The sequence below is a fragment of the Drosophila mojavensis genome, unplaced genomic scaffold (assembly GCF_018153725.1).
Source record: "Drosophila mojavensis isolate 15081-1352.22 unplaced genomic scaffold, ASM1815372v1 contig_136, whole genome shotgun sequence".
In the NCBI taxonomy this organism is placed as follows: domain Eukaryota; kingdom Metazoa; phylum Arthropoda; class Insecta; order Diptera; family Drosophilidae; genus Drosophila; species Drosophila mojavensis.
Window position 1 is genome coordinate 2,668,392 of NW_025318667.1, and position 21,103 is coordinate 2,689,494.

Genomic DNA, 21,103 nt, shown 5'->3' on the forward strand with positions numbered 1-21,103 from the left:
CAAGCAATGAAAATGAGACGTCGAACGCGAATGCGAATGCGAATGCCCAGATATGAGCTGGAACGGGAACTGGAGCTGGAGCGGGAGACAACAGCGGCAGTGCCTCGTATACACAGATGAGCAATCATAAATATTAATGTTAAATACATCAGAGTTCCCAGTTGGGCAAGTCCGTTCGGCCATCGAACAGACAGAAGGATGAGGGCAGAGCGGAAGGGAGATGGAACAAGGAGGTACAGGCAGAGAGGAAAAGAAGCGAAGTCAGAGCAGAGATACGCGAATGGTCGAATGAACTGATGGTTAGATTCTCTCTGACAGGTGGAAGGAGCTGACCTCACGATGCGTTCGATTCGGGATAATTGAAAAGTGAAACTAAATGGAGTAAGCGAAGATAACTGAGGAAAGGCTCTTACAGTAGATCTTAAGCGAAGGCAAATAAGTGGAGAGCAAGATAGTTTGACGAGAGGAGAGATTATGCAGAGTATGGTGTGGGGGAGTACTAAGAACTTGAGAATGTATTCAAGTGCGGGCAGCTGAAAAGGTAAGGGAAAGCGGGGAAAGTTAGTCGAGCAAGGAACGGTCAGTATCTTGGAAAGAGAAATCCGAGATAAGCTAGACAATATATATGAGTAGTAAGTATACGAATAGGTCTCAAAATCAGAATCAGCAGCCTAGCAGGCTAGAACGCCTAGGAAACAGGCTTCGTAAGGAGGCTAATGAGTAGTTTGGAGCCGAGTAGAAGTCCGATTGGACTTGTCTTCCGTTCGATGACCTGTGCGGACGAGAGTAAAACATAATTTGATGATAAGGAATCTGACAAATTAGCAACTGGACCAAGGCTTGCCCAACTGAAAGTCGAGGAAGTAGCAAAACCGGATGATTAGACGTCCTTCAGTAGATAATGAGTAGACAAACGAAAAGAGACAGACTAGCTGAGTAGCACTGGGGACTAGGAGGCTAGGGGAGTAGGAGGCTAGCGGACAAGGGTCTAGGGGAGTAGGAGGCTAGGGGACTAGGAGACTAGGAGACTAGGGCACTAGGGGACTAGGGGTCTGGGAGACTAGGAGACTAGGGGACTAGGGGACTAGGGGGTCTGGGAGACTAGGCGACTAGGGGACTAGGGGTCTGGGAGACTAGGGGAGTAGGAGGCTAGGGGACTAGGAGACTAGGATACTAGAGACTAGGGGAGTAGGAAACTAGGGGACTAGGAGACTAGGGGAGTAGGAGACTGGGAGACTGGGAGACTAAGAGACTAGGGGACTAGGAAGTAATCGAGTAGAGGAGTCAAACAAGAGTCAATCATCGATAGCCTGTAGATGGAGCGATCATGCCTCTCTCGAATGGGAGGTGCTGTGCCACTCCAGGCTGAAGTGCTAATGGGCTTAAGTGATATGTCATTCGGGCAGCAGCTAACCATGCCCTTGGCTTTATGGCTGAACGACAGATAGTAATGGCATATCGAGTCAATAATAAAATTTGCAATAAAAAGCCAAGGCGATCGGAATGGAGCTGAACTATTTGCGCGCGCGGTGCGTGGACTTATGCTAATGTGTGGCTGCTGCTGTCGGGCAGGGAGACTGCCAGGCTCCCGGGCTCATAAACAACAACGAGCATAAATCTCAGTATGCCAGCCAGCAGCAGCAGGAGCAGGCAGCAACAAAAGGCGAAGGAAAAAATACTGTGAGCAACAAGAAAAACGGGAATCTCGGCGCCGCGGTGTCGTCGTCGTTGTTCTCGCTTTGATTTATTTGCCAACGTGCACAGCGCTGCGTATGCGTAATTTTTTGAGAAAGAAAGAGAGGGAGAGGGAGAGAGTGTGTGAGTGAGAGTGAGCTGAAAGCTGGGAGACGGCAGGCTCATATCAATGACAGCAAGCGAGTCGACTTTACATTTAAAAGTAAATTATGCCAAACATTCACATTCGCATTCACATTCGCATTCAGATTCAGATTCGTATTCGCATTGTTTATTTATTTTCGACTGAAGGTTTCTTTTTTATTTATATACATATATTTTTGTAGCTGTCAAAAAGGCAAAACACACACAGACTGACGTCGGACGGACGAACGGACGGACGGACGGCACCTATTTGCATAATTTTGCGAGCTTGAGCGGGAGCTGGGATAACAGAAACTAAAGCAACAACAAAGCCGGGGATAATCAGTTATAAAGCAGCTACAAATTTAAATATGCTTTCACATAAGCAATTTAATGTTTGCACGTGCCACAGAAGTCAATCGCTTGTTTATGCCAGAGCAAACAGAACTAGGCCAATACACACACACACACACACACAGACACAGTGAATCGAGGGGGCCAAAACAGTCAAAGTTTTTTCCAGCTTTTCCCATTTTTTTATTCCAACTGAAACGAGGGCTTAAAGTTAAGTACACACATGTCTGCCATATTACATAGACAGAGCAAGGGGGAGAGGGATAGAGCGAGAGCGACAGGGAGAGGGCAAGTGTGTGACAGATTATGAGTGGAATTTGTTGAAATGTAAATAGATTAGCCCAACATTAATTGCGGGCTATGGGAATTAGAATTTTGAAGAGCTCTGAGTTTGGAGCGCTGATAGATTCAAGCGAGAAGCGAATGGAAATCGAAGAATTACTAAATAGAGAGTGGAGTGAAATGGAGTATTCAGGTGAAGTGTATTAGGAATATCCTCAAAAACGAAAATCTATTGAGGAACTAATCCGACTACACTATCCCAGAATAAACTTGAATCTGCAGTTAGCTCTATCTTTTTTGGCCTTCTACTCATTTGAAACTGCATAACATCTTCTTTTTGGACGCACTTGAGCTGCTTTTGCAGAGGGAGCAAAGGGAACTCTTTGACTGGGAATCAAGATGTTAACATCTTAAATGTGAAATCATATAATATTTGGCCAGATTGAACAACTGCAACAACAACAACAACAACAACTGAGAGATTTGATACCAATAGAGAGAGAGAAAGGCCCAGTTACAGATATCTAAACAAGCAGCAAAATGTTCCATTGTTGCTGTTGTTGTTGTTGTTACCCATTGTTGTTGTTGTTGTTGTTATTATTATTGCTGTTGTTGGCATTGTCTGGCTGTCAGTTGTAATTATGGCGTAATTGCGCATTGTTAGCAATGGATAATCCTTGAACAATATCGACTTTCGATCTCCATCTTGGGTTTCGCACAGCCATTGCCGCTATCTAAGCCAGAGGCTGCCAGCGACCACGCCCATTTTGAAGTCGCTTATAGTTTTCCACTTCTACTATTTGTTACTATTTTGTTATTTAAATATATATTTACCTAGCTCTGACAAGAACATTTTAGTTTATTCTATAAATATTTTTGTTCAGAATCTCTATGATTTTATTGCAATTTTTTAATGGAGCTCTAGATTGTTCCTAATTTTCATAAGGTTCCTTTATTAATATTATCAGCGTATTACAAACTATCAAAAACAAATTCAATTTCATATTTCGAATGCATTCGCCAGCCATTCTTTGTTACTTATACCTATTGCCCTTCTTTCGACTTGAGCGCTTAAGAGCCACGCCAAGTTAACTCACATTTGATTTCGATAATTATCGATTTCCCACAAATTGACTTGTGCTTGGCATAGGAGAAAGTATAAAAGTCTTGGATGCCCCCAGGCAGATCTCAATTGAGGCAAGTCAAGATTGCACCAGATCAAGTAATATATATGTATATATGTATATATATGTATAAGTCTTTTGCTGTCAGCCATGTTTATTGCTGCCTTTCACAAGCATTTTTGTTGTCCTATTTCGGCTTACAAATTCCAACCTTCACACTTGACTTAAGCCATAGCAAAATGTGGAAAAACTAGAGAAAAAGGGGAAAGTGAAAAAGTTGCGAATATCTAGTAAGCGACATCTATTCAAGCTTAAAAAAAAAAAAACGAATCAGAAGAAGAAGACTCCTGAGCAGCACCCACATCAAATGCGATATTTGTTGGCTAGTTTAAAGATCTCGACATGGAAATCTGACATTTTGATTTGCGGCACAAATCGCATTATATCTGCGATACATAAGCATAGAGAAGCATGTTAATGTGTGTGTGTGTGTGTGTGTGTGTGGGTCTATATGTGTTTGTCGTGCTTCTTCTTCTGCTGCTGCTACGCTCTCACTTAGCGCGAAGTGTGTGAGCCACGCTGCTTTTTATACCCTGAACCCATTGAAAATGGGAAATCAGGGTATAATGGTTTTGTGAAAAAGTATGTAACGGGCAGAAGGAGGCGTGGCAGACCCCACAAAGTATATATATTCTTGATCAGCGTGACGAGCTGAGTCGATATAGCCCTGTCCGTCTGTCCGTCCGTCCGTCCGTCCATCCGTCCGTCCGTCCGTCCGTATGAGTGCGTCGATCTCAGAAGTTATAAGAGCTAGAGAGCTGAAATTTGGCATGCATACTCGTGAGTACCATACGCAGTACGAGTTTGCTTTTATTTTTTCGATAAATCGTCCGATAACTTTTTTATCGAGAATAATCGAAAAATTGATTTTGTTTTTGAAGCCTAATTTGAACACTTTTAGACCTGGAGTCTTCAAATTTGCGTTGTATATAAAGTTAATCGATACAAAGATTTTGTGATTTACAGATTTTGGATACCACGCCCCCTTTTCCCCCAATTTGTAAAAAACGCATTTCAAATACTAGAGACTTGGGCTTTGGAATGTACACATATATTCACCATATGATTACACTCTAAAAGTTTCATTAAGATCGTATGTCTACAAAAGAAATTATTCAACAAATAAATTCTCATAATATTGCCCACACTGCAGCGCAACCCAAGCGCAGTCGCTGCTTACTGCGCAGTTAGCAGAGCGCAGGCTTGTGCGTGCGTGTAGATGCATGTGTATGTATGTGTGCATAAAAGAAGTGCAGAATGATTAGAATATCAGCTTGGAGGGTTCAGGGTATCTCCTAGTCGAGCAGTCTCGACTGGAGCCTTCTTACTTGTTATTTGCTCAAGTTGCTTTTGCGCGTTGTTTGTGTTTAATTATGGATAACTGTACATGTGTGTGTGTGTGTGTGTGTGTGTGTGTGTGTGTGTGTGTGTGCTTACATATGTGCGTTGTGTTATTATACAAGGAGCTTACATAGCTATTCTCGTTATTGTATTGCTCTTTCTCTCGCATTCTCCCTTTTTCATTGTCTCCCTCTCTCTCTTTCTCTCTCTCTCTCTCTGTTAGCTACTTGTGTGCTCTGCTGGCCTTTTTGGCTTGTTTAACATTTGAAATTCATATTCAAACACACACATACACATACACACACACACACGCACAAACGTGGGCAGCGCTGCGCTTGTCTTAGGGCCAACTTCCGTTTCCGGTTTGTAAACAAATGGCGCCAGCGAACGATTAATTATTTCGTTTTCGATTTCGTTGCCTTTTGTCTATGCTGGTGGCAGGACACGTGCCGCCGTCAACGCCGCATGTCCCTAACACGCACTGCCACGCCCACGCCCACACCCACGCCCATACTCACAGCCACACCGCCTGCTCCCCCCTTTGGACCGGTTCGTCGCGTCGGTTTAATCCAAAAACTGGAAACACAAACAATTTCCTGCATTAGCACTGATAAATCGTTTGTTAAATATTTGAACTATTTTGGGTCGCGCCGCAGCGATTATGCATTACTTAATAATGTCATAGAGCTTATCGATTCATCGATAGTAAATATTATTAGAATTGTGATAGAATTGGAGAGGATGGGGCGGGACTGTTGGATGCCTGGCTATAGCTTGAAGTTCATGTTTTTGCAATTAATGATTCGTTTATTGACAATTGCTTAGATTTATCGATAACATATCTCTGTTGATGAAGGCAAGTATTGATGAGAATTGGCTAAAGTCTCTAATCTATTATATTGGGTGGGATGGTCTGTTATCGATTTATCGATTACAAATCTGCGTCATGAGTGCATCTGATTATCGCGCACTTGGTAATCCTTTTTGAAAAATCGAATGCAGCTATCGACATATCGATGTATCGATAGTATATATGAGCAGATTTACTAGGGAGCCAGACACTTATTTAAGTCTACATTAGGGATGCAAAACAATCGAAAGTACTATCTATAGTATAGACGGTTCGATAGTTTTCAAATCAATCGTTTTACTATCGATTGTTTTCACTAGCGACTGTGAACAAAAATCGATGGCCACCCTATCGACAGTTTTGCATACCTAGTCTACATTAGATAGACTTGTTTAGAAGCGACGTTAATTCCATTTCGATAACTCTGCTTAGCAATGACATCGAGTTGAACTTTCACTAATTGTCTAGACAATTTATATGATATTTTCAAAATTACATTGATTGCGTTTGGTTATAGGCCTATTATCCTAACTTATTTAATTTATGCCTGCTCGATAACATTTCAGTACTATTGCCAGTTGTTATCGTTTGTTCATTAACTGTGCGAATGCCATAATTTGCTTTCAGAATTGTGCAGGCGTTAATTGTTATTATGCAAATTGTTATCGTTATTATTTGTGCAACAGCAATTACAATTTCAGTCTGAATCGCTTATCGTCTATCGATAAATTTTTAATTAACGCTGCGGACAGGCGAATTAGCAGAGGCGAATGTCATTTTAAGTAGCTTAATGCCTTTCTCTATTCGCATTGTTGCTCTGGCCTATCAATAAACCAATTTTCGCACAATTGCTACACGCTTCTCTGCGTCTGAGTGTGTGTGCGTGTGTGTGTGTGTGTGTGTGAGTGTCTGCCTCTGTGTGTATCAGAAACCACAACGTGGCACTTTTTTGGCAAGTTAATGTGTTATACTTAGGTGCTTCGCACACGTGCGCACACACACACACACATACACACAATTGCGGGTCGTAATTAATGATTGAGCGCACATACACACAGGCACACATGCATACGCACACGCACACGCACTTCCTCTCACACTCACTCACACACACACACATACAGACACTCGCCCACCCAGTCAAACTTTTGCCTAACAAGCGCCTGCCCTGAAAAGTATGCTACAATTTGCGTTGCGGGCAACAAATATGCTGCTCATTATTTTTAGAGCTACGCACAGCCCACACACCAACACACACACATGCACACACACACACACACATAGGTACGCACACCACACGCATATAAATTATGTTTGGGCTTCATTATGCCAACTGCTTTTATGACCCAGGCCCAGGAGTGTGAGTGTGTGTGTGTGTGAGTGTGTGTGTGTGAGTGCATGTGTGGGTGTATATGAGTTTGGCATATTTCGGCAGACTCCGCATTAAAAATCAATTCACAAACTTTGCACGTAGCTTCAAGTGAAGTGTGTGCCATGTGTGTGTGTGTGTGCATGTGTGTGTGTGTGTGTGTATGTGAAGTGTATGTTGTGTATGCAACAGCAACAGCTTTTTATGCGGCTTTGATGAAGCAATCGCTGCTGTTGCTGCTGAATGGCTAATATCAAGCACTCCCTCTGCTCTCTCTTTCACTCTCACTCATGCTGTCTCCTTCTGTTTCTCATTAAAGGCAGTTAGTCAACATGGAATGACCCAAGCTGCTTGTGCTGGAACACACACGTGCTCGGAAGATGCTGCAACAGCCAACAACAACAGCAGCAGCAGCAACGCCAACAGCAACAGCAACAACTGAAGCAGCAGCAGCAACAATTGCTGCAACAGCTGCAACTGGCAATGGGCAGCGACGTCGCGTGGCAGCTAGCGACAGCTGCGGCACTCATAATAAAAGCAACAACAACAAACTAAAGTCACAGCCAATGCATTCCAACGAGGAGCCGCCCACGTCGGTGATCGTCGACGGCGGCAACCAGCAGCAGCAGCAGCAGCAGCAACAGCAGCAGAAGCTGCGACGCAGCGCCAGCGCCAGCGGCAGCAGCGGGCAGCAGCAGCGACTGCGCAAGACGAGCTCATGCAGTGCCAGTGCCAGTGCCAAGGCCACGCCCACGCCGCACACGCGCCGCCCACACAGACAGCATTCGAATGCCTCTGACTCGATGCAAAAGCAACAGCAGCAGCAGCAACAGCAGCAGCAGCAGAAGCAACAGGAGCAATCGCATCGCTATCAGCCAGCTGGACGCGCTGGCAGCAAGGAACGCACTGAGGCGGCGCGTAGGCGTGGCACACGCCGCCACAGCGTCGCCTCGACGCTGAGCGAGGCAACAGCTGGCGCCGTCCAGCGTCGCACGCGCGACACCGGCCGAGACTCGGCCGGCAGCTCCTCGACGGCGTCCAGCTGCAACGGCAGCTGCAGCTCCGACGATGGCGACTCGACGCACTCGTCCTCCTCCTCGTCCAGCTCGTCGGGCGAGCCGAATCTGCCCTACCCAGGCTTCCCGGAGATTGCCATGAAGGCGCTCACACAGTACACGCGACCGCGCAACTGGTGCCTGATGCTCATCACCAATCCATATCCTTTTTAAACAAAGCACATGTGCCGCAGACACCAAGGGCTGTCCTTGCATCGGCCACATACATACATACATCTGTATGTGTGTGCAAGGGTATATATAGCATGTGTGGGTAAATATAGGTATATCGCTGCTGCGGCCTATTGATTTTTAGTGTCTGCTCGTGCCCGCTGGGAAGCTACGTACTCGAAGGTACATCTGAAAGTGAAGCGGGTGCTCAGGACCGACTAGACGATACCCTGAAGGTGAGAGAAAAGCTGAAGGAGCAATAGGCTGAAGTGTCTATATACCAAATTTGATGGGGCTAAGTCCTGAATTTTGGGATGCGCTTCACATTATCATTTCATTTGATATAGCGAATCCATATGGACATTCAAGTATCCTGCTCTTATACTTCCAGAGATCAAATAGTTTATATAGAGTAGGCGTAAGAATACAGAAACGGTCGAACGAATAATTAGATGGACGGATAGTCAGGTAGACGGATAAGATTGATGGATAGTTAGATAGATAGTTCGAAGGATAGTAAAAGGGAGAAGCAGACAGAAAGATGAGCTTATGGACGAACAGACCGAACGCGTGAAATCAGTGGAGAGAGAGAATGAGAAAGAGAGAGAGAGAGAGAGAGAGAGAGAGAGAGAGAGAAAGAGAGAAAGAGATAGAGAGATAGATAGAGAGAGAGAGAGAAAATTTTAATAACTCTATATAGATCCTACTTGAATATCAAGAAATCCCGTATAAACCGCTTAACCAATATGTCTATAATTTGATTTACCTTTTACGCTTTCCGCTAGGTCTCAATGTCAAATTGGATGTTTATAGAGCATGCATATTATAAATATAAAATGCCATCGAGAGTCTGTGTACCAAATTGCATTACTTGGGAGACCTTGATTACCAATATCAATATACACCCCATGCAATTAAATACCCTTTACATATTTATAAGTTAACCTTGATATGTTCGCCCTGCACACTCTGAACTGGCTGGGGTAGCTTGGCATAGCATGCCGAGCTCTACCGAAGATGGCCCACTTTGTCTGTTCATCCAACTACCCACACTCTCAGTTACAGGGTATTCACTGCCTGTGAGCCTTGAAATATTTGCGTTTTATTTATTCATTTTTTTCGTACTTGCCTGCCTGTTGCAAAATATATGCCTACATATGCACTCACACACAAACACGTGTTTGTGTGTGTGTTTATGTGTGTGTGTGTGTATCGCATAAATAACATATATCGGCGTAGCGGAAGACGCTGCCCGAGTTGCCAATCGCCATTTGCAGTCGCTGCTTCCTGTTCTGACATTTCTGTCCTTGTTTTCGTTTTCCTTTTTTTTTTTTTTTTTTTTTTTGCTCTCTTCTTTTTTTGCGCCTTGTCATTTGCAGTGTCCTTCTCCTTCATCTTCTTCTTCGCCCTGGCTGATGTTGCTGTTGTAGTCGCTAGGGGATAATGTGCGGCAATCAGTGCCCCGCCCCCCGCTCCGCCCTGCGCTCTGCTCGTGACAGGCAGCGCGAGCTCGCCTCTGGCATGTGCATGAAAAATCGCTTTGCATACTTTTGGGCGCACTTCACATTTAATTTAACCTGAAATTAAAATTGACTGACGTTGATATTTAAGATGAACACATTTCATACATTAAAACCAACTCAGCCCACATAGTCAACAGATGCTGTGCCATTAAGTGCTTTCTTATGCAGCCAGCTGTCCTCCAGGACCGCAAGAACTAACCGAGTGGGGCATAGCAGCCGAAGGATAAATTAAATTCAATTACACTCTAGTCGACTGCGTGGCACTCGTAGACGCTCATCATGCAGCATCATGCTGAGATTTTTCCTATTTGCATGCATATCCATATACGTAAGTCGGGTAAATGCATCAATTTTATAGTTTTATAGTTATTAGTTGATATTATTAGAAGACTCTTTATACTCCAAGCGATATTTTATTATTATAGATATACACTAGAAACAATCGAATTGTTACTTCTGTGTAGCAGTCGATGCTATCGATAATCGATGAAAGATGTTAAGCTGAATGAGTTATTCAGTTTTGGCTAAACCAAAGCTTTCTCAAGAAGTTCCAGATTCCCGCTCGAAACTTCAGCCAAAACTCAACTGAGTTTCCACAGAGCTTCAAGTCTCAGTTGCTGTTCGTTCTCTCTGTTCGGGAAATCCTAATGGAAATCCATCCAATCCATAGCTATTGCAGCTGGGTTAGTTCGTAGAAAAGCCTAATTCTAATTGGATGTAGTGTTGGGACATGCATAAATAATCAACTCCATTCTAAAGATTTGCTTCAACTTCTCTATGTTGGGTATTTGAGAGGAAAACTGTTTTTGGGTTTGCTGTCGGCGGCAACTGTCGGTTGCCACAAATAGATTTTGAGTTGAAACTATTTATTGCATTTGCCCATTTTCCGAGTTTTCCGGACATCTTTGTGGCATCTCAATTGCTATTTCCTGTCACTTTCCGTTGTTGCTGCTTCCCAGATTCCTAAGCGACACACACACAGACACATACACAGACAGGCAGACAGACAAAGAGAGATTGTGAGGGTGAAAGAGAGAGAGAGAGTGGGGGGGAACTAGTCTGTGCCAATTACCAGCTGCCAGCTGCATTGCTCAGCCAGCTACAATAACACGATAATCGCACCCTTGGCGCCCCTTAGCTAACCCCTTTGATAAGCTTCCCTGTCGCTTGGCCTGCCCCACTTAATTGTTGGCTATAAATTTTGATTTTGTCATTGTTCAGCTGTCCCTTGGGCGATATCTTGAGAGTTTCGCAAAGTTTTTCCTGCTAGCCATAGCTGCTGCAGCTGCTTGCCTTCCCTTATCAATTATTGTTGATCGGATTGCAACGTTTTGTTGCAGTCAGCGCGGCGTCTCGATTCAATTGGCATTCCTCATAATCAATTTCATAACTGCATTAAGTGCGACCCCTAAACTAATTCCGAGTTGAAAACTTTACTGGTTCGCCTCGTCTACGTGGCGCTGCTCAATGCCAGAGAGAGAGAGCGATGGATGTGGATGAAGAGGCAGAGCGAAGCGGAATGTGCGAGGTCAACTGCGACATTTGCCAAAAAGTGTTAACGCCGCCTTCAAGTCGCCAGCTGCGATACGGCTGTGTCTCCTCGTATCTCCATGTCTCATTGTCTAATTCGGCGGCTTCCTTGTCTAATTGTGTCTTTGTTTTCCCGTTCGACTATCTCTCTCATATCTCACATCTCATATTTCATATATCTTTTATCTTATATCTCCTATTTCATATCTCACATCTCATATCTCATATTTCATATATCTTTTATCTCATATCTCCTATTTCATATCTCACATCTCATATCTCATATTACATATTTCATATCTCATATCTTTTACCTCATATCTCCTATTTCATTTCTCATATCTCATATCACATATTTTATATCTCATATCACATATCTCATGTCTCATTTCTCATATTTCATATATCTTTTACCTCATATCTCCTATTTCATATTTCATATCTCACATCTCATATCTCATATTACATATTTCATATTTCATATCTCATATCTTTTACCTCATATCTCATGTCTCATTTCTCATATTTTATATTTTATATATCATGTCTCATATCTCACATCACACATCTCATGTCTCATATCTCATATCTCACATCTTATATCCCATATCCCACATCACATATCCCTTATCTCATATTTCATGCCTCACATCTCATAACACTCCTCTTCACTCTCTCTCTCCCTCTCGCCCCGTCATTTAAGCAAGCCAGAACAGCTTTCAGAAATCAGAGAACTGCCCTATATTGAAGCAGGCAGGAGACATTGGGGGAGCGTAGTGTACACATCATTAGCATGCGAGCAAAGTAATGCGATATCCACGCCCACAACTAATTATGGCATCTACTTAATAGCAATGAATCGCAGCGCAATCTCATTAGCCATGCGCCCCGCTGCCTTCAGCAGGACCCCGCTGCCGCCCAAGCACCGCTTTGACCTCGCTGATTGCCAAGTGCTTGAGATTACATTACATGCCTTCATCGATAGCTCCAATTGCAGCTGCCATTCGAATCGGGGACAACAGGTGGCCAGGCGGTGGCACGGGGTGTGGATCAGTGGCTCGGCGGCTCACCTCTCGGCATGCCAATTATTTCTGATTTCCAGAGCACAAGAGCGTAAATTGATATCAATTAGTTTAAGTACAGCGCAGCTACTGAAACCGATATCAGCTTAATTAGGCGCCCACCGATAGGCATCTATCAAAATGCATGTGAGCTCCGCTCTATCTAAACTCAGGGAAGCTAAGCTGAAGTCAAGGTTCAGTTTCTGTGGCATTCAAATTGTGAACCACTTACTTAATATGCCAAATCGATAAGTATCGATAAGAAGTCAAAGCGAAATGCATATGAGTAAGAATGAGGTGGAGGCTGAGACTGAGATTGAGAGTGAGACTGAGAGATTGAGAGACTGAGAGAATGAGACTGGGACTGGGACTGGGACTGAGACTGAGACTGAGACTGAGACTGAGACTGAGACTGAGACTGAGACTGAGACTGAGACTGAGACTGAGACTGAGACTGGGATTGATATTGAGATTGAGATTGAGATTGAGACTGAGACTGAGACTGAGATTGTGAATGACACTGTGACTGACAAGAAAAAGGAGAAGGAGAACGAGAGGACTGAGACTGTGAAGAATAAGGAGAAGGAGAAGACTAAGAAGAAGAAGAAGAAGAAGGAGAATGAGAAAGCGAAGGAAAAAGGGAAGAAGAAGGACAAAGAGAACGAGTGGACTGAGGATGAGACGAGAGGAGAGAATAAGAAGTATAACTAGAATCTTTATTGGAGCTTGTTCCCAACAGATTAGAGATTTTGCCTTAAGCTCCTCCTCGATAGATATCACCTTCACAGCAGCCAAAAACCATTGCAAGCTTCACACCTGTGCCCAATTATCACCTGCGAATAAGCCACACAAATTGCCAGCACATTTGCATTCAAATGAAGGCGCGCTCCCTGCCACTCTCATTCTCTTTCTCTCTCCGTCCCTGCCATTCTCTCTGCCTCTTCTCTACACTTTTTTTATAACAAAATTTCAATTGAATTGGCAAGTTTTTGTGCGGTCTGCCTGTGCCGCGTTGCCAATTATTGCTGGTTTCGCTTTGCCCACACGTTCAGCTCAATGGCCACGCCCATATGCCCACACTCCAGACTTTACATTCTCTTTTGTTTCTTCACCTTTTCGACTCCTTTCATTTGATTTGTTTGTATTTTTTTTACTGTCTGTTCTGGTTCTGCTTCCTCTTCTTCTTCTGCTCGCTGTATTCACAAATTATTCGTGTCCACTCGACTGCAGCGGCTCGACGTTCGACTTTTTTGTTTGGCCGTCTTTTAATTTGTTGCGATTTTTGTACGCTCGCATGCACACACACACACATAGAGAGAGGGAGAGAGAGAGAGGTTTGTGTGTGGGGGGTGTTGTTGGGGCCATTTTTGTTGGCCCACTTTACGCTCGACTTAATTTGTTTACTGTTGGTTTGGTGGCCTTTGCCAACGTCGACGCTGCGCGCCAAATCAAAAATAATGGCAGCTCATGGACCCCGCCCCACCTCCACTCGCACATGCAGCCCCTCTCCAGGGGGAGCGAGACAGCGAGCGAGCGAGCGAGCGAGAGAGAGAGATGCCACGCTGTGTCGCATATTTGCGCTGCTGCAATATTTATACAACGTTCCAGCCTCTCGCTCGCCCACTGACACGCCTCGTTCCGCCCAAAACTTTCACTCACACACACACACACACACACACACACAGGCTGACCTTTTCTCTGTCAGTGTATGTGTGTGCGCGCTTTACACATTGGTTTTATGACACTGGCTCGACCTGACCTGCATATGCCATCCATTTAGCCCGCTCGCAGCGCTCCTAATGAATTGCAAGGACCCCAAAACGATTGTCCTTTTATTTGTTTATATGTATATGCACATTGTTGTTGCTGCTGTTGCTCCTTTTGTGTTCCGTTTTTATCTTTAATTGTGCGTTAATAGCGTAAACATTTTGTGCATTGTATTTCGCTGGCTCGTAATTGCGCGCGGTCATAATAAAACTGGCAGCGTGAGAGGGGCGAAGAGGCAGCGGGAGCGGAAGAGGGAGAGACAAGCACACTGAAATGAGTCCTTGGCGCGCATTTGGCATGCATTAAGCACCCCATTGAAGTCCTTTCATCGTCGTCCTTGGCTTTGTGTATTGAAAACCCGCGAAACGCAGCCGATTTCGCATGTTTGGCCAGACTGCGGGCTATTTGCTGTCGTCGACAGTGCAGAGAGAAGCAACTGCAATATGTTGCTCCGATATTTACATGTTTACTTATCACTATGCTTCTCTTGCACCTACATTCGTCTACTTCACTTGCTTTTATATATTTCAATTGGGTTTACCTTTCAGTCCTTTGAATTTAACTTCGGATTCTGCTTCTCAGCTCGCTTCTTTCTGATTTCAGGAGAACTTCTTTACTCTCTCACTCTCACTCTCTCTCTTTCTCTTTCCTTTTCGTTTATGTTCTTTTTTAGTCCTCGCACTTCTTTTCCTAGTGCCACAATTTCTCTCTTGTTTGTTCCTTCTTCTTCTATTCTCTTTTCGTTTCGCTTCTCACTTCTCGCTTCGTCAATACTACTCAATATATTGTAGATCCTTTGTTTCATTTACTAATTCTATATTTCCTCTTCAAGTCGTACACCTGAAATCAGCTTCTTTCTCTTACCTCAACTACATCAGAGAAGCCTTTGAGCTTCTCTCTTCGTTTCCTCACCAACTCATAGAGCTTATGTGAATTTACCTAGAATGTCGGACTAAGACTTTTACGAAAAGTACACGATTCGTTGCTTCAAGTTTCTCGCTTCAGTCGAAAGTTTATTTTATTATTATTTCTCATCCATGACGCCTCTATTCCAATTCTCAAGCTGTTCTCTGTCTATGCTCTTCATTTCATTAATTCTCAGATTGAGCTTCTCTCTCTCTCTCTCTCTCTCTCTCTCTCTCTCTCTCTCTATCTCTCTCTCTTGCTCTTGTTCACTTATTACGCTTCTCCCTGACAGTCACATAGCAGTCCTAATCCAACTATTTCTTGTGCTGTTTCTGCTTCGCTTCTCCATAAGCTCTAATGCAACTGCAACATGCTGCGCTTCTTGTTCTGCTTCTTGCTTCAGCTCCAGTTGAACTGAGTGCGCAGCCATCCATCAGGCCATGGATGCTAATGCCAATGTTTTCATGGTCGTAAGCTTTGGTTATATTAACAGCCATTTGGCTCTGAAGCAGACTTCAGATTCTGATGGAGTGAGCTGCTCACATCGGGCCGAGACTGGCCCGGACTCGGCGCTGCTCTGGCTAATATGCTGGCTAAAAGGCTTACAGAAGTTCTTGCAACATTGCATTACAATGCCGCTGGCTGGCTGACTGAATGCTGCCCGAGATGAATGAATGACTGACTGAGTGACTGTCATCAATTTGTGCCATTTCTTTCTACCACAAAGCACACACAAAGCGGGCGACAGAGTGCGAGCGAGAGGCGCAGGAGTTGTTGCAAGCATAAGCAGCAACGGCAGCACGTCGAGTACAAAATGCAGCCAAGTTGACAAGCACTTGAGTGCGCATTAGAGGCGATAGTAAACAGCTATCTGGCATCCTTGTGCCTCGTGCCTCGTGCCTCGTGCCGCGTGCCTCATGGCTGCTAGCTCTGCGTGGCATGCCATAAAAACCGAGGCAGCGGACACAGGTCTGGGGGCTGAAGCGGGCACGATTGGGCGCTCGACATGTTTTGCTTAAATCAGCACACAAAAGCAGTCAACAGGCAGGCAATCGCTATGCAAACTAATCCCTCGATGCTCTGTCTTTAACTAAAGAACTTCTCAAGAGAGTTGGAGTCGCATGGAGGATATACTTAGAATCAGATCGAGCAGGTTCTATTTGGGGCTTCTACACAACTTGACTAGGTGGTATTATTTAGCCACCAGCTAATTGATACCTATCGATTAATTTAACTTTAGCTTATATTACTTAGAGAAGAGTCAAGTTTCTCCAAGCGTATCGATTTGATTGTTACCGATTAATATCGACTAGTGATAGCGACGCTCTCAGCTTATAGAAATATGTCTAGCTGTTATGTAGTCTCTATGCATTGTATTCTGAAGTCAGTGTCTTGCTTTGCTTCCTTCATGTTTCCCATGGTGTGCTCCTCTTTTCAATTTGACTTTCGTTTTACCCAGCTCAGCTTCTGCTTCTCTCTTTGGCTTTCGCTTTGCTTCTCTCTTTCCTCATAGTTATCTCCCGGATTTCAGCTTATCAATTTGTTTTATTGATTTCTCTCTTTGGCTTTTCTTGATAAGGCCTCTATAATACTCCGCTCTTTTTTCTAACCCTGAAGACTCTCTGAGTTATTTTATCTCATTTTGTCTCTGGTTTTTCGTTCTTCATCTCACTTACTTTGCCACTCCAAACTTCTCCCACTAGTCTCTTCCTACTGCTATTCCAATGCTCTCTCAGTTTCTCGATTCTCTCACTTATAAAAGGGCATTTGCTAGTCGGACTTGCTATGCTTCGAACAGGTTTATGCATGCTTCCCCTTCATCTTCTTCTTGCGGTATTTTCTTTGGAGTTTTGGTTTCCTTAACTATAGCTGACGATCTGTGTGACATGCACGTGGTTCGAGCGCATCTCGATTCTGGTTATCCTGTTGAACTGCATTACCCTGGGCATGTACCAGCCCTGTGTGGACGATACCTGCTTGAAGCCGCGCTGCAAAATATTGCAGGTGAGTAAATACATACATGTATGCGATACCTAAATACATATATATATATATATGTCTATGTGGAGGTAGGAGGTAGAAGGTGGCAGGTGGTAGGTGGGAGGTGGGAGAGAGTGGAAGCCTTGAGCTGCCGACGCTGGCGTCACATTAACTGTCATTTATTTAAGCAATTTTTTGGCTCACTTCCTGTCTGCCTCGCTGATGACATCAAACAGGCACTTCGGCTCATTAGGCAGCTAACGCACACACCGTGGGGCTGGCGAGGGCGGGGCAGATGCGGGGAAATGTGAGCTGGTTCCTGGGGTTTTTCTTTTTTTTTTAGGGCAATTACAGAGCCACGGCTCTGGTATAGAAAATGTTTCCCTGGGAGAGGAGGGGCGGGGACGGCAGTGGGGGTGGAGCGTCGCCAACGTGCGAAAATGTTTGTAAATGATATGGAAGGCAGACATTTTTGGCCGCAGCCAAGTGTAAAGCGTGCGAAGGGCGACAAATTGGCAAAGCGGGCGGGGTCGGAAGGGGGCAGCGGGGCAGCGGGGCAACGAGGCCAGCCCAAAAGTGAGACCGAGATGGAGACGGAGATGAGGACCGAGCACGAGCCAGGACATAAGTGGCGCCCAAATTGCTGAGAATTGTTTGAGCAGTGCCAAAAAGACAGAGACGGCAAGAGAAGACACAGAGTGAGAAAGGGACAGCGCAATGCGACTAGAAGTCCAAATGGAATTGGAACTAAAGTTGAGACCCAAACTGAAGCAGAAATTGAAAGTGAAACTGGAAATGGAACTGGAACTGGAACAGCTCCTGCTGAGCTGCGTCGGTTCCTCAGTAGTTTTGTCTGTCAACGCGAGAGTCTGGGGTGGGCGTGGCACTTCATGCATGGTGTAGCAACACGTAGTGCTAGCCAAAGTGGACAACAGCTCATTTTGACAAGTGTCAACCACATTACGCTTTAGGCACTAAATGAGCCACACGCTCACTCTACTCATCTACCTCTCCCCTCTACCCAGCTCTCTCCCTCTCCCTCTCTCGCGTATTCTCTAAATGCCTCTGCTTGTCACACTTCATTATCTCAGTTAGTTCAGATTCCAGGCAAAATCAACTCTGCAGTTAAGCTGAATCAAGCTAACTCAAGTTAACTCGGAAAAAGAGCTCGGGTGATGAGGGCAATTGGAGTAGGTGCATAGCTACAGAAGCGGGGCAGATTATGGAAAATGATATATTTGAGTTATGTAACAATCATGTCAGCTATGAGCCCAAGCAACGAAGCCAATAGATCTGTCGCAGGACTCTGAGAAAACGACGTTCCCTCTTAAGGCTAAGCTCAGCTCTTACTGGGTCCTCAATATACAGATAGACACAAATAGATAGATATTTAGATACACAATATCAATATTATAGTAATCGGAATTAGATGAGTATGATACTATAGTCAACTATCGACACACAAGTCTATCGATACTTAGCTATAGTGCCATCGATACTCGATGCAAATGTCATTAGCAGAAGAGGATGAAATAGAAGAGTAAATGATAAATGATTCAAATGAAAACTGAAGTAAGGAATTTCCCTATATGCATAGATATATGTCTATATATAGCGGCATATAATAGCCATATCTAATTCCATTCATTCATATATCACTCAAACAGATCTTCGATGACATCATCTTTGCCTTCTTCGCCCTGGAGATGACCATCAAAATGGTGGCCATGGGCATGTGCGGCAAGAACACCTATTTGGCCGACTCGTGGAATCGACTGGACTTCTTCATCGTGCTGGCCGGGCTGCTGGAGTACGTGATGCATGTGGAGAACCTGAACTTGACAGCGATACGCACGATCCGAGTGCTGCGGCCGCTGCGCGCCATCAATCGCATACCCAGTAAGTGCGCACTACCGTCGGGTAGTCACTCTCCACCCATTGAACCACCACTCTCGTTGCAGGCATGCGAATTCTGGTGATGCTGCTGCTGGACACGCTGCCCATGCTGGGCAATGTGCTGCTCCTCTGCTTCTTCGTGTTCTTCATCTTCGGCATTATCGGTGTGCAGCTCTGGGAGGGCATCTTGCGACAGCGCTGCACTCTGGAGCGACCCGAGGGCATGATCTATCCCATAACGTAAGCGAGTTTAACTGAAGTCCCCATTTCCCCCGCTTGGGAATTATTTGCTCTTTTTGATTTCACTTTTGATTTCATTTTGTGTGGGGTGGGGAACATTCGTTTCGATCGACTCGATTCGACTCGATCGATTCGATTCCACGGACTGAGCTCAACTGAGCTGACGACGCGTTTGGGTCACATATGTCTGTCTCTGTCTCTCTGCAGGCGCCTTCAATGCATATATATATATATATAAGTACCTGAATATCGCTTTGATATATCATTTTCAGTTTGTTTTGATTCTCTTTTACATATGTATATATATATAGATCTTATATATATATCTTTTTGATATGATTTTTGACTTTGATTTTTGATAACTGCTTAGCTCATTTCAGGCTCTCTATCTCTCCCTCTCGCTCTTTCACTTAGTCTTTCTAACTCTACATTGCTCTCTCACTCATTTACCAACTCACTTGCTCTCGCTCTCTATTTCTCTCTCTCTCTCTCTCTCTCTCTCTCTCTCTCTCTCTCTGTCTCTCTCTCGCTGACTCTTTTTTGCTTTCTCTCTCGCTTTTTCTGGGCTGCCTGGCTGTTAATTCATGTGTTTTGTTTTTGTACTTTTTTGTTTCCTTGGCTTTTGCTTTTTTGATTTTTGGTAAATGCCACTGACAGCTTACAGCCACACAGCCACACCCACACCCGCCCACATACACGCACACACACACGCACAGCGATTTCTGCTGTAAATTGTCCATTTGCATACAAAATGCTCAGAGCGTTCGTCAAATTTGACGTCTGGCAGCGCTGCTCATTTGAAGCAGTGTTGTAAAGCGCACGAGTAAAAGTGTTCAACACGCACGCACACAGACACTGTTGACTGGAGCCATCGACATAAGCATGCCAAATTTTAGTCTATTCTCAGCTTAAGTGGGCCCCGAGTGCTTGTAAATGACTTGCAACGGCAGAAGGCGACCATGGAGGACGGAGGACGGAGGGCGGAGGATGGAGGAGGGGATGGCAACATAGTTTGCGTTAAAGGCCAATAACTGAATATGGAAAATGCCAAATGGCAAACATAATGTCTCCCAGTGACCATGGAGAATGCTCAGCCACTCCCATTCGCCCCATGCTATGCCCCAGGCTGTGCTTTGTGCTCAAGCTATGTTTGGAGCTGGAATTCAATTAGGGTAGAGCCAAAAGTGGAGAGATGCTCAGACCCAACACTGAACAAGCGATCAAGTGGGACAGGTGTTGAAGTGAGCCCCTAAACTGCCTGAAAGACACCAAAACCCAAGCTAATCTATCTTGCAGTCCTCACAAAGTGATCATGGCAGATGTTGACTGTGGGATAGCCACGCCTATTTGTAGAACTCTGATCAATTTGTTCATGGTTAAGCTGAATATGAATTCAAAATCAGCATAGAGCCGCTTTGGGTTGCTTATTTAACATAGAAAGAGTGACGATGAGGGAGACTCAATATGATAGATCTTCGACAATATCGCTTTACTAGGGTAACAATTCATACATAGCTGAAGATAGGCCACGTAGAATACGTGTATATACATACATACATATATATATATATAATATCAACTCGATTTGCCATGCCAAACTACAAATAGAGACAATCTATTAGATAGATCTACTGCCTCAATCAATAATAAAATTGATTTTTAAATCAAGGAACTACATCTAATATGTAAGGATTATACAAAAAAGTGACCATGGACTAAGAGTCTATATAATAAAATATTTGAATGTGTCCAAGGAGGAGCTTCAATATGATATAC

At 44.3% G+C, this 21,103-nt stretch overlaps 1 protein-coding gene across 16 annotated transcripts in view; it reads left to right on the forward strand.

Annotated features, from left to right (window-relative positions):
* The window catches only part of LOC6585509, a 123,389-nt gene that overhangs the window by 60,070 nt on the left and 42,216 nt on the right, over positions 1 to 21,103 (forward strand). For all 16 annotated transcript variants that reach the window (XM_044007024.1, XM_044007025.1, XM_044007019.1 and 13 more), the window contains 4 exons: positions 7,518 to 8,414; positions 17,104 to 17,215; positions 18,859 to 19,090; positions 19,153 to 19,327. In XM_044007024.1, the coding sequence (XP_043862959.1) occupies positions 7,579 to 8,414; positions 17,104 to 17,215; positions 18,859 to 19,090; positions 19,153 to 19,327 (1,355 nt within the window). In that variant the 5' untranslated portion in view covers positions 7,518 to 7,578. The remainder of the gene's footprint in view (positions 1 to 7,517; positions 8,415 to 17,103; positions 17,216 to 18,858; positions 19,091 to 19,152; positions 19,328 to 21,103) is intronic.